The sequence below is a fragment of the Gracilinanus agilis genome, chromosome 1 (assembly GCF_016433145.1).
Source record: "Gracilinanus agilis isolate LMUSP501 chromosome 1, AgileGrace, whole genome shotgun sequence".
NCBI lineage: Eukaryota > Metazoa > Chordata > Mammalia > Didelphimorphia > Didelphidae > Gracilinanus > Gracilinanus agilis.
Window position 1 is genome coordinate 2,791,886 of NC_058130.1, and position 13,841 is coordinate 2,805,726.

The following is a 13,841-nucleotide window of genomic DNA, read 5'->3' on the forward strand; positions in this document are numbered from 1 at the left end:
CACTAACCCCTGTGCCACCCTTGGCCTTGGTGCCCGGGCTCATACACTAACCCCTGTGCCACCCTTGGCCTTGGTGCCCGGGCTCATACACTAACCCCTGTGCCACCCTTGGCCTTGGCGCCCGGGCTCATGCACCAAGCGCTGTGCCACCCTTGGCCTTGGCGCCCGGGCTCATGCACCAAGCGCTGTGGGGGCCAGGGCGAAGGCTGGACCGTCTCAGCAGGCCGCGGGCAGCCTCACCTGGAAGGAGCCGAAGCCCAGCTCGAGGCAGAGGCGGAGGTCCACACCGGCGCTGTCCGGGAGGAAGTTAAAGAGGATGTAGTGAGTTCCAAACAGGGGGATCAGGAGCAACGTGGCCTTGGAGAGGCGCCTGCAAGAGAGGGGGGTCTCCTCAGGGGGCTGGTCCCACCTGAAGAGACCTCAGAGGTCCTACGGGGGGCCCAGAGGCCGCGGCTGACCTCCCTCACTGGCCTTACTGGATTGCAGCAGTGAGCAGGGGGACCCGAGTTCAAGTCCTGCCTCTGAGATGCGGGCAAACCTGGATGCTCTAGCTCACTCGGAGCCCGTCGATCCCAGAGGCAGTGCCAGCCTGCCTCCGTGGAGGGAGTTTCTTCACCTCAGAGTTCCCCGTGGCCACAGGGAATCCCGGGGGGAGAGCCGAGGGGGAGACAGAGGCCCAGAAACAGGCAGGATGTGCAGGAAGGGGCAGGGCCCAGGCCCCAACCTGGAAGGCAGGGAATCGAGGCAGAGCCCTTGGTGCCCCCGCCAGTGACTGGCACTGCATGAGCCTCAGAAGGGTCCCCCTGGAGGGATCCCTGGCTCTGAGCTCTGGGACAGGCGACGGCCCCCATCCGGGCTGACAGCTGTCCAGCAGCTTCCCTGCTGCTCCCAGTTCTGTCCTCTGGGCCCGGCGGGATGAGGCTGATGCCGGCCTTCAAAGACCCCAAATGCCTCCACGTCTCCCCTGAGGCTTCTCTTTTCTCAGCACCCTCGTGTGACATGTGCCCAAGCTCCTTCCCATTCTGGCTCCCCTCCCCAGTCCTGATGCCCAGACCGGCCTCCATGCCGCCGGGAGCTCTGCCAAGGGGAGAGGGCATGGGCACTCTCACCGCCTCCTTCCTGCAGTTGGCAGACCCTCCCACTATAGCCCAAGATTCCCTTCTGTGGCCACCACAAGCCCCAGCTGGCTCTGACTGAGCTTGTGGGCCACTCTGACCCCCCAAATCTTTATCTGTTTCTTCTTCCACCTGCACTTGCAGCTTTGATTTCTGGGAAGCTGCCTTCCCGCCAGGGGCAAGACTTGCTGTTGAATCCCTCTTGGATTCGGCCTCAGAGCTTCTGCCCAGGGTCCGGGCTCTCACCCAGGGCATGACTTCGCCCTCCCAGCCCCAAATCTGGGCCATTTACAGGGTCCAGGGAAGAGAGGCTGGGCCGGGAGTCTATGAGACTTGCACTCGAATCTGCCCTCAAACCCTTACTAGCTGGATGACCCTGGCCAAGTCTCTGAACTGCTACCCGCCTCGGTTTCCTCATTTACAAAATGAAACCTCCCAGGGCTGTGGAGATCCTTCTCATGCCTTCTTGGCTCTTCCCCTGGCTGCGTCCCAGCGTCCCTCCTGAATCCCCGGGACCTCGAGGGAGGAGGAGGGCCTCGCCGCCTTCCTGGCAGCCCGCGTCACTCTGGGAATGTGGGTGAGCCGAGGCACGTTCCTGCCCCTGCGTGGGAGGAAATTTTCCCTTCCCCAGAGTGGCCCCGGCCCTGGGGAACGTCCACTTTTGACCCCTGGGGCCAAGGAAAACAAGGCTGCTCCATCTTCCACATGAGAGCCCTCCAGCTATGTGCAGCTTCTATCATGTCCCCGGCCGGCCCCCTCTTCCAGGAGGGCCTCTCAGGCATCCCTTCATGCGGGCTCCCCTGGCCGGGGCTCCATCAGACACCATTTCTGAAGTGGCCGGAAGCGTGGAGCCCCGGGGAGCCGCCGTGGGGAGAAGGCAGGGCCCCGGCCCATCCCCGCGGGCTGGTCCCAACAGCCTTGTGAAGAAACTCGTGATGATCCCATTGTGGAGATGAGAAAATGGAGGCTCTCAGAGGGCCGGTGCCTGGCCCAGAGTCACCCGGTGGCCAGCGGCAGACGGGATCCACACGCAGGTTTCCTGCCTCCTAAGCCAGGCCCTGTCCAGCCTGCGCTGCCCCCCACCCCCACCCCGGTCTCCTGTCACCACCTGCCTTATGGCGGCCACCATGTTCAGCGGCCGCTGCCGGCCTCTGTGGCCTCCTCAAAAGGCCCCTTTCCTGCCCCCAGTGACCAGGTGGGTCTCGGACCATCCATCAGGAGATGGTCAGATCCTCACCGCCCCAGAAGAGCCGGCTCTTGTTCATCCAGCTTCCTCCATCCTCCCTGGCCTGCTCCCTGGCCTGGCCGTGCTCTCCTCTCTTGTCCCCATGCCTTGACCTTTCCAGCCCCAGAATTCCTGGCTACTCCTCGGTAACGACTAGTTCTGGGCAGTTACTGTGGCCAGGAGGTTGCCCAGTGGTTAGAACACCAGCCCTGGGGGCTGAGAGCTCCAGTCCAGACCAGCCTCAGGTCCCTCCTGGCTCTGTGCCTGGACTGGTCCCTCTGCCTGACTTGCTTTCCCCAGCTGTAAAATGGGGATAAAAATAGCTCCTCCCTCTCAGGATGGTTGTGGGGATCCCGTGGGGTCCTTTCCATTTGTAGAGGGCTCAGCACAGGGCCTGGCACAGAGGAGGCGCCACGGAGGTGGCAGCCAACACTGTTCTGGCCCGGACCTCCAGGCTCCTTCCTCGGCTCTTCTCTTCTCTTCCCCACCAGGCCAATGGAGCTGCCTCTCCGGCCTCTCTGTCCCCTTCATGCTGCCCCTCCTGACCATCCCCTGAGCTCTGTCCATATAAGTCCCTTCTGGGACGCCTTTCTCCATGCCCTTCGGCCCCACTACGGGCCACCCCTTGGCAGCTCAACCCCGATCCTCCCCCATCACCTCCCAGGCCCCTCCCCGCCCCAGGCCTGCACCCCCAAGCTCCAGGCCCCCCACCGGTACTGGGCGTGGCTGTGGAAGTTGTTCTGTCCAGGGTCCAACTTCTTGAGCAAGATGCGGATGATGTTGAGGAAGAGCCCGAAGGTGACCTGGTGCCAGAGACAAGGGAGCAGGGTGAGGAGGGGCTCAAGACCACGGGCTCAAAGGGCCTCGGCCAGCGTGGACACAAGGACCAAGGGCCACGGTGGGCCTGCGGCACAGGCAGGGACTGAGCCGGGGGACAGCGGGGAGAGAGAGGCTTCCTCTTCCTTGAGGGGAGGGCAGCCTGGAGGGGCACTCTGGGAGCAGGTGACGTCCCCCCTTTCCTGCTCTCTCCTGTGGACACAAGCTCACACCCCGAGGCCAGCCAGACCTCTGAATCCAGCCATTCATTTTCACAGAGGAGGGCGCGGAGGCCCAGGCTGAGAGTTTGCTTCCCAGGATCACTCAGAAAGGGCTCAGAGCCTCTGCAGGACTGGCCCTGGGGCCGCCCCAAGTGAGGTCCCAGAGGGCAGCCTCACCCCAACTGAAAGGACGATGGGCCCTTTGATGATCCACCAGAAGGGAGAGTCTTCATTCATGTCCCAGCACCTGAGAGGATATGCAGATTCAGGGTCAGTCCGCCAGGTGCCACCTGGTGCCAGGCAATGCCTCTTTGGTACCCCCAGCCCTGCCCATACTGGGGGGGGAGAATTCTCTTAAGATCCTGCTTCTAGGAACCCCTGACCAGGTTCCCCCTCCCTAGCCCTGCTGGGTGGTGACCTTGGACAAATCATATCACGCAGCCTCCATGGGCCTCAGTTTCCTCTTCTGAAAAGAAGGGACTAGAGGATCTCTGAGCCAGGCCCCAAGTGAGCTCAGAGGCTGAGTGTGTGTGTGTGTGTGTGTGTGTGTGTGTGTGTGTGAGTGTGTACATGAGTGTGAGTGTGTGCATGTGTGAGCATATGTGTGTAAGTGTGTACATGAGTGTGTACGTGAGTGTGTGTGAGCGTGTGTACGTGCATGAGTGAGTGAGTGTGAGGATGTATGTGAGGATGTATATGACTGTGTGAATGTGTACATGAGTGTGTGAGTGTGCACATGTGTGTATGAGTGCATACGTGAGTGTGAATATGTACAAATGTATGAGTGTGAGTTGCGTGTGTATACATGAGTGTGTACGTGAGTGTGTGTGTATGTGTGTGAGTATGTATACATGAGTGTGTGTGCATGAGTATATGTGAATGTGTGTACATGAGTGTGTGAGTGAGTGTGTTTGCACATGAATGTGTTTGTGTATGTGTGTGAGAATGTGTGTGAGCCCCACCAAGGCTGAGATTCTACCCCTCACCAATGCAGCCTCTGGGGTGTGGACGAGGGGGATTGGGCCTGGGGGAAGGGGGCTGAGCTGGGCCGCAGAGAGGACTCACACTCTGTCTTCAAAAGCCAACTTGAAGCAGATCCAGACGAGAATGAACAACGTGGGGAACCCTGTGGGTGAGACGGGCTGCCGTGAGCCCCCCTGCAGCGGCCCCAAATGCTGCCTCTTGTCGGTGTGTTAGGAAGGCAGGAGGCCAGGGTGCCAGTAGGAGGGTGGCAGGGGCTCGAGCCGCAGAAGGGCCGTACTCTGCCTTCTGCTCTGCTTCATAATCTCGGGTCGTTTTCCTCAGCGTGGCCCTGGGCACAGCTGCAGAGGGGTTCCCGCCCCCCGTGTTCCCCCCAGACTTACCCCAGCCCCCAAGAACAAGCCACCAGAAATATCTGGTGCCATTGGGGAAGGACGTGGCCAGGAGACAGGTCAGGTAGAGGGCCTCGACCAGGAGCCAGGTGAAGTTGGTCATGGTGGCGTAGTAGGAGAAGGCCACGGAGAGCTTGCAGCCAGTCTTGGAGCAGGAATGAAAGATGGGGGAAGATGACGGCTGGAGCACAGAGGTGGCTGTCCTTCCCTTGTCTGTCCCTCTGTCTACGCCACTGGCCTTGGGTCATTCGGGTCCCTCCAGGTCGGGTCCTGGAGGGGGGTGCCCAGCCCCATGTGCCTCTGTGGCCCTGCCCCTGGCTAACACACTTAGCTAACACAATTCTTGGCCCAGAGCAAGTCTTCCTTAACTCTTTGTTGAGATGGATTGAACTAGAGACCACTCTGGCCAGGCTAGGCCAAGCAGGGGTGGGTGGGAAAGAGTCTTGGAGGCTGTGGCCAGTGGGGTGGGCAGAGAGCCGTGGCACCCAAGAATGCCAGAGGAAGCCAGGACCTGGCAAGGAGCTCTGCAGCAGCGGGCAGTGCTGCCAGCGTCCTCTGGAGGCAGTAAGGCCAAGGCTCAGTTCAGGCTCTAGCCAGATAGGGACAAGGCCCCATAGCCCAAGCCCACAGGGCTCTCACGGCTCATCCTGGGGCTCTTCGGCAGGCCTGTGCCCTGCCCCCAGGCATCTGCTTGCCTCCATTCCCTTTGGAGCTGCTGAGGTATTTGGTAAAAAGTCGACCTGTCTGAATCAGAGGGAGGAGAGTCTGGGAGCCCTGAGGCCACACTGGCTAGGCTGAGAGGCAATGGGAGAGCAAGGAGAGTGGGCTGCTGCTACCCCCTTCCTGGCAGCTGGCTTTTCTGGGCATCCCTGGACATCCCTGGGCAGTGCCACACCACTTCTGGCTCTGCTCCCTGATGTTGCCCCGATGCAGAGCAGCCTTCTTTGTCCTGCTGTGGCCCAGGGAGCGGGGGGGGGGGGGCGGGGGGCTGCTCCCCACTGCGTCTGTGTAAATAGTCCAGCCTGCCTTGGGAGGCTTGCTCCTCTCTCAGAGGGCTTTCCCTCACCTCCCTGAGCGCTGCTGCTTCTCCCTGCCATTCAGAGAGCATGTATGTGCCTTGGCACACTCAAACACCCATTTCCTCTAGCACTTTGAGGTGAGTATGCTGTCTCTCTAGGACTTAGTGTTCTCATCTGAGAAATGGACTAATCCCAGCTGCCTTGTCTGCATCTCCACGCTATCATAGGGATCCATTTGTCTGTGGGGTATTGTACGTCTGTGCTGTTGTCATTACTTATGAGTACTGAGCTCTGGACCCCTGGCCACCTCCTCCAGCAAGCCTTTGGGGATTCACCATGCCAAAGCCTTCCTCAGCAGGGACCCTATTCAAGAACATCCCTTTGCTCCCTACTATTCTTAGTCATTCCCACTCTGGTCATTCCCAAAAGGCCAAAGGGCCTGGTTTTTCCTTTGCCTTCTCTTGTCTTGATGGTGTTTGGGATTCCAGGCCTGGGCACCTGGGGGGAGAACTCAAAACCCTCTCTAATCACTATATCCCTGGGATCTTGGTGGGGTTGGAAAAGAAAGATTTTACTAAGCCCATTTCAAGGATGAGGAAACTGAGGCCTCTTGGCCAGATTTGCTCCTGGCACTTTCAGACTATTATGTCTCCATTCCAGTGGTCTTCCTCCATGAGCCAGCATAAAGGATTGGGTGATGGAGGTGGCAGGGGATTACTTCCTGAGCCAGTCTGTAGAGATGCCCCACCAGGGCCCAGGGGCTCACCGTAGAGAAGGTGCAGTGGTCAACCTCATCCTCGCCTTGGAGCACAGTGGCATCCTTGAGGAATACAGCCACAGCTTTGAAGATGAAGGTGCAGAAGAGCTGGACATGGATGTAATTCCTGGGGCAGCGGAGCCTCCTGTGGAACACAAAGGGCAGGGTCAGAACCCAGCAGAGAGCGTGGAGGCAAAAATGAGGACAGTGTTCATCAGGGCAATGGGGAGGCTGGCCAAGATTGGGTGGACACTGTGTTTTGAGGAGGGCCAGAATGGAAGCCCTCAGAGGTCAGGCTCTGCTCTTCAGTTTCCTGGGAATCCCAGGACCAAGCATCATGCAGACAAAAGGTGCTGAATGAATATACACTAGCAGGACGGGACTGGTTTGACCCTGTAAGTCCATCTCTGGCCATCACACCTGGCTTTCTGGGAGATGGGGAGTCTCTGAAGATACCTGACTGTTGACACATCATGGGCACACTTGGGAGCTGGGAAGTTTAATCTGGAATATGCGCCAAATGGTATAGCATCCAGATTTTTAAAGGAGAAACTAAAGAAGCTTAAGGAGGAAATAGATAGTAAAACCATGTTAGTGGGGGACCTCAACCTTCCCCTATCAGAACTAGATAAATCAAACAAAAAAATAAATAAGAAAGAAGGGAAGTGAATGAAATATTGGAAAAATTAGAGCTAACAAATATCTGGAGAAAATTGAATAGGGATAAAAAGGAATATACTTTCTTTTCAGCAGCACATGGTACATATGCAAAGACTGACCATGTACTAGGGCATAAAAACATTGCAAACAAATGGATAAAAGCAGAAATAATAAATGCAATATTTCAGATCATGTGACAAAAATCTTAATAAGGGCTCATGGAGAGGCAAATTTTAAATTAATTGGAAACAATCTAATTCTTCAAAACTGGTGAGTCAAAGAACAAATCATAGAAACAATTACTGATTTCACTGAGAACGACATATCAAAATCTATGGGATATAGCGAAAGCAATACTCAGGGGAAAATGTATATCCATAAATGCTTATATCAACAAAATAGAGAGGGAGGAGATCAATGAATTAAGCTTGCAACTCAAAAAAGCTAGAAAAAGAACAAATTAAAAATCCCCAGAAAAAAAACTAAGTTGGAAATCCAAAAAAATCAAAGGAGAAATTAATAAAATTGAAAGTAAAAGAACTATTAAACTAATAAGACCAAGAACTGGTACTTCGAAAAAACAAATAAGATTGATAAAGTACTTGTTAATCTAATAAAAAAAGAAAGAAGAGAATCAAATTAACAGTATCAAAGATGAAAAAGGTGATCTCACCTCTAATGAAGAGGAAATTAAAGTAATTATTAAGAGCTATTTTGCCCAATTATATGGCACTAAATATGAAGTTCTAGGTGAAATGGGTGAATATTTACAAAAATATAAATTGCATAGATCAACAAATGAGGAAATAGAATACTTAAATAACCCCATATCAGAAAAAGAATTACTACCAGCCATTAAGGAACTTCCTAAAGAAAAAATCCCCAGGGCCAGATGGATTCACAAGTGAATTCTATCAAACATTTAAAGAACAATTAATCCTGATATCATACAAACTATTTGACAAATAAGCAAAGAAAGAATCTTACCAAATTCTTTTAATGACACAAATATGGTACTGATTCCAAAGCCAGGCAGACCAAAACCAGAGAAAGAAAACTATGAACCAATCTCCTTAATGAACATATATGCAAAAATATTAAATAAAATACTATCAAAAACACTATGGCAGGTTATCACAAGGACTATTCACTATGACCAGGTGGGATTTATACCAGGAATTCGAGGATGGTTTATAAGTAGGAAAGCCACCCACATATTTGACCATATCAATAATCAAACCAACAGAAATCACATGATTATCTCAACAGATGCAGAAAAAGCCTTTGACAAAATACAACACCCATTCTTATTGAAAACACTAGAAAGTATAGGAATAGAAGGGCCCTTCCTTGAACTAATAAATAGTATATATTTAAAACCATAAGCAAGTATCACCTGCAATGGGGACAAGTTAGAAGCCTTCCCAATAAGACCAGGAGTGAAGCAAGGATGCCCACTATCACTTCTATTATTTAACATTGTATGAGAAACCCTAGCAGTAGTGATAGAGGAGAAAAAGAAATAGAAGGGATTAAAGTAGGCAGTGAGGATACTAAACTATCACTCTTTGCGGATGATATGATGGTATACTTGGAGAGTCCTAGAAAATCAACTAAAAAGCTAGTGGAAATAATTAACAACTTAAGCAAAGTTTCCGGGTACAAGATAAACCCACAGAAATCATCAGCATTTCTATATATTTCCAACAAAACTCAGCAGCAAGAGTTAGAAAGAGAAACTCCATTTAAAATCACTCTAGACCAGTGATGGGCAAACTACAGCCCACAGGCCAGATGTGGCCCCCTGAAATGTTCTATCTGGCTGCACGACATTATTCCTAATCTAACGAATACAATGAGTAGGATACAATACAATGAAACTTCAAAAGAGTTGCCTTAGAAACAGACTGACAGATGAGCATTTCCTTTCCTTTGGCCCCCTCTTTAAAAAGTTTGCCCATCACTGCTCTAGACAATATAAAATGTTTAGGAATCTACCTGCCAAGACAAACACAGGGATTATATGAATACAACTACAAAACACTTTTCATACAATTAAAACTAGATCTAAATAATTGGAAAAACACTAATTGCTCATGGGTAGGATGAACTAATATAATAAAAATAACAATCCTACTCAAACTAATCTACTTGTTCAGTGCCATACTTATCAAACTACCAAGAAACCTCTTTATAGAATTAGAAAAATATCAAAGTTCATCTGGAAGAACAAAAGGTAAAAAATATCAAGGGAAATAATTTTTTTAAAAGGTGAAGGATAGGGGTCTAGCAGTACCAGATCTTAAACTGAACTATAAAGCAGTAATCATCAAAACAATATGGTACTAAAATATTTATAGCTTCATTCTTTGTGGTGGCAAAAAAAATTGGAAAATGAGGGAATGGCTGAACAAATTGTGGTATCTGTTGGTGATGGAATCCTATTGTGCTGAAAGGAATGATGAACTGGAGGAATTCCATGTGGACTGGAAAGACCTCCAGGAATTGATGCAGAGTGAAAGGAGCAGAACCAGGAGAACATTGTACACAGAAACAGATACATTGTAGCAAATCAAATGTAACTGACTTTGCTACTAGCAGCAATGCAATGATCCAAGACAATCCAGAGGAACTTATTAAAAAGGACTCTCTCCACATCCAGAGAAAGAACTGTGAGAGTAGAACTGCAGAAGAAAAATATAGGATCAATCAAGTGGTTCAGTGAGGACAGGATTGGGGTTTTGATGATAAAAGATCACTCTGCTGCATATATGAATAACATGGAAATGGGTTTTGAACAATGACACATATATAACCCAGTGGAATTGTTTTTCAGCTCCAGGAGTGGGGAGGGAAGACGATGAGAAAAAGCATGAATCATGTAACCATGGAAAAATATTCCAAATAAATAAATACATTTAAATTTAAAAATACTTTCCTCATGTATTTTGCATGATAATTCATGTATGGCCCAGATCAAATTACTTACCATTCTGAATATGGGGAAGGAAGGGAGGGAGGGAGATGGTCTGGATCTTATAATTTTGGAAAATGTGTGTTAAACATTATTATTACATGTAATTCAGAAAGTAAAATATCTTTGAATTAATAAAATAAAATAAAATAGCTTTAAAAAATGTTTACTCTGGACCTTGGAACCTGGATTGGAGCAGTGACCATGGACAGGAGGCCAGTTGGAAGACATTGCAATGTTCTTAGAGGGATAGGAAGATGGCCTTACTCCAATGTGGGGAGGGGCAGAGGAATAGAGAGGAAGAAGAGACAGGCCTGAGAGACCTGGGATTGGCTTGGACTTGGGATGGATGGGCCAATAGGCTCAGGAAAACTGACTGCTCAGAGATTCCTTCCAGCCCAGTGGCTTGAGGGGAGTGGGGAGGACCCCTGGATTCTATGCCAGGGGCTGCCTCTCCACAGGTGGGCTTGAGGTGATTCCTATTTTCATGAAACAAAACCCAAGAAGACATTTCCCTTGCAGAGGGGGATGGGAGTCTGACTGATCTGAGGCAGAGGTCTACACTGACCAGAATCATTGGTTAGTTTCTCATCTCTACTTTTCCCAGGATGCCTGAAGAAACGGCATCAGATTGGGCCAGGGTGGTGGTGGGGGACATAGACTCATACTTTCCTGGGACCACAGAAGGCACAAGCTGTTGTGGGGAGCAATCATATCAGGGGAACCCCCACAAAAACAGGAGAAATCGTGCCATTCATAACGTAGTCAACAAGCTAAATGTCATCTTTCTCCACAATCCTCAAAGGCAGCTCCTGACATTCAACCTATTCCAGGAAGACTCTCCACATGGATTATTTGGTGGGAAGCTGTTGATGGGGCTTGAGCACTGGGGACATTGGGAAGACTTCCTCAGCTAGAGTCAGGACCTGGATCCTTGACCAGCCCTTATCCTCGGGGAGATTCTCTGCTCCCATTTCCCTTCTACCTAGTGCTTTTTCCCAACCTGTAGTTGGTAACAGCAAAATCACCCTATCCCTCTTGTTCATCTATTGGTCCATTGATCTGTCTTCCGCTGAAGGACCCTGAAGTCAGGGCCATTGTATAGAGCCTGGCCAAGTGCCCCCACCCTTAGGAGACTACCAGAGGCTTATCAAAGGTAATAGGGATGAGAATAGTGGCGGATCGGTCAATTGACCTATGTAGATCAACTAAACTCTTCTTAGGCTCTGCGCACTGACCTAAGCTTTGGAGTAACTGAGTCAAAGGCAGGGACAATTCCTGTCACTGAAGAGCTGACAGTCTAGAGGGGGACACGGCATTAACTTATGGAAGTATTTATTATGGATGTACACCATTCTGTCTGAGGTATTGGGGAGAGGAAGCATTGAGCCTGGGGTCATGAGAAAGATGGAGGTGGGCTTGCGGTGGAGATGCTCTTGATGAGGATGATCGGAATGGGGACACTGATAATGGCAGTGGTGATTTGTGAGCATGGGGATGGCCATTGGGGGCCGCTGATGATCCCTGGGAACCATTGGGGATCACAGGGGGTCACCAGTGATCACTGGGCACCACCGATGGGCACTGATGACTGTTGCTGATTGTGGGTGACGATGGCCAGAGTGACATACCTGAGTGTCGTCAGGATCGTGCTGGCTATGAGGAGGGAAGCCAGGGAGATGCTGTAACCTACTGTGTAGACGACCTTTACGGTGGAGAAGTAGGCTTTCTGGAAGGGAGAGAGGAGTGTCAGCCGGCAGGCAGGGGTCATTGAGGCCAAGAAGGCCACATGAGGTTCAATGTTGAGCAACGCCCGTACATGAACACTGAAACTGCCATATTAGAGAGATGAAGCTGGGATTCGTCACACGACTCCCTACTTTTCTCCTTTTCAAAGCCGGGTCCTGTGGGCTGGACACCTTTATTCCCCAGCTCCACACAGACAACTGGCTGTTGGGAAGGGTGGGGCAAGGAGAGGGGCCAAGGTGGGGGATCAAACCTCAGAGCTGCATGAGAGAAGTCCCTGCCTGTTCAGAGGTGAAAGAGTTTCTGAGACAAGAACGGAGAACAAGGACTTCTGGGGATAGTGCGTTGGGGTACCACCCCCCCCCCCGACTCTCTGGGTGAACCTGTCTTGTCCTTCATGGCTGTGCAGCTTTGACTCTCCCTAAAGCTCTCTTGGATACTGACCTCACTCCATCCTCCCTGTAGCCTTCTAGTACAGGGGTCAGTAACACTATCCCATTTTCCAGCACGGGAAGCTGAGGCCCTGAGGAGATGCAGAGCCCCCCCACAGATGAATGGGAGGCCAGCATGTTATTACAAGGAGAAGCTGGGTCCCAGGCGATGTGATCTTAGATGAGTCAATTAACTCCCCCGGGGCTGTTTCCTCATATGGAAAGTAGGAACAATGCCATGTGCCCTCCCTGCTGGAGGGGGTGGGGCGACAGTGAACCAAGAACCTTTGGAGGGTGGGAGGGGGTGGGGGCAGGCCTCCCTCCCGCCTCCTGGTCCAGCGCTGCACTGCCCTGGACCCACCACCTCCTCCCCATCCCCATAGCAGCCCCAGGCCCGCTCCCTCCCTCACTACTACTCCTCTCACTCCTTCTGGTGCCACTTGTGGGAGCAGAGAGAGGGTACGTGCCAGGCCCGAGGGCCGTGGCCCGGCACTACCCCTGGGCAGGGGGCTGGCCATGACCCCATCCCCTCCTCCCCAACCCCCCCCCCATCCTGGGCACAGCCACAGCCCACCTCCTTGGTGAGGGACTCCAGCTCCACCGGGCACGCCTCCATGTATGGCGGGGAAGGGTCTGACCAGCCCAGGACAGTGCAGTCTCTCCTCACCGTCCCTGGAGGGGGCAGAGACAACAGGGGAGGGGCAGAGGAAGTGGCTCCCCTTAGGAGCCCCCAGGGGTGTCGTAGGGACCCCACAATTCCCCCAAGGATGGGAACCTGAAGGGGAGCTAGAACACCCCAAGGGCCCTGAGGGAGGACCCTGAGCTTCCCGCCACCTCAGTGGCAGGTTCCAAGCCCGCCACCCCTGGGCTGCCCAGTGAGCTGCTGCCCCAGCTTCATCCTTTGCCCAGTGTGGGAAGGTCTGGGCCAGCGGAGCAAGGGGCGGCTTGCCTCACCCTGTGCCAAACCCCAATGGGAGGAGGCCTCCCCCCCCCCCGCCCTGGGCCAAACGAGGCCAGAAGAGGCAAGAGGACCAGGAGCTCCAGGCCTCCTCCTCCTCCCCCAGAGCAGCAGCTGCCCCCCACACTGCCTGGCCACCTACAGGGCTGCTCACCTGGCTTGGGGCTAAAGAGAGAGAAGAAGTCTGGGCAGGGCAGGGAGACCGAAGCACCAGCCCCCATGGCTGGCCAGCAAAGCAGACCGTCCCACTCCCTCTGGCAGCCTAGACAGGGGCAAAATGGGCAGCCTTGGCATGGGGGGGTATGGGGAGAGAAGAGAATAAGGGGAGCAGCCTGTGGGCGCCCCTCTGTTGGGGACAGAGTGGCCCTGATATTGGGAAGGGGCCACATGCTCTTGGACTCAGAAGGGCTCTGTGTCTCTCTCTGTCTCTCTCTATTTCTGTTCCTGTCTCTCTCCCCTTCTCCCTCTCCCTCCCTCTCTCCTTCCCTCTCTCTCTCTCTCTCTCCCTCCCTTCCCCCCTCTTCCTCACTCCTCTCTGTCTCTCTC

At 52.6% G+C, this 13,841-nt stretch overlaps 1 protein-coding gene across 1 annotated transcript in view; it reads right to left on the reverse strand.

Annotated features, from left to right (window-relative positions):
• Window positions 1-13,841, reverse strand: part of GHRHR (growth hormone releasing hormone receptor) — a 53,308-nt gene that overhangs the window by 21,600 nt on the left and 17,867 nt on the right. The window contains exons 3-12 of the mRNA XM_044661346.1: window positions 13,450-13,557; window positions 12,912-13,009; window positions 11,792-11,889; window positions 6,536-6,671; window positions 4,742-4,895; window positions 4,443-4,503; window positions 3,555-3,624; window positions 3,052-3,143; window positions 241-370; window positions 96-185 (exon numbers count right to left, since the gene is read on the reverse strand). Coding sequence (XP_044517281.1) covers window positions 96-185; window positions 241-370; window positions 3,052-3,143; window positions 3,555-3,624; window positions 4,443-4,503; window positions 4,742-4,895; window positions 6,536-6,671; window positions 11,792-11,889; window positions 12,912-13,009; window positions 13,450-13,557 — 1,037 coding nt within the window. The remainder of the gene's footprint in view (window positions 1-95; window positions 186-240; window positions 371-3,051; window positions 3,144-3,554; window positions 3,625-4,442; window positions 4,504-4,741; window positions 4,896-6,535; window positions 6,672-11,791; window positions 11,890-12,911; window positions 13,010-13,449; window positions 13,558-13,841) is intronic.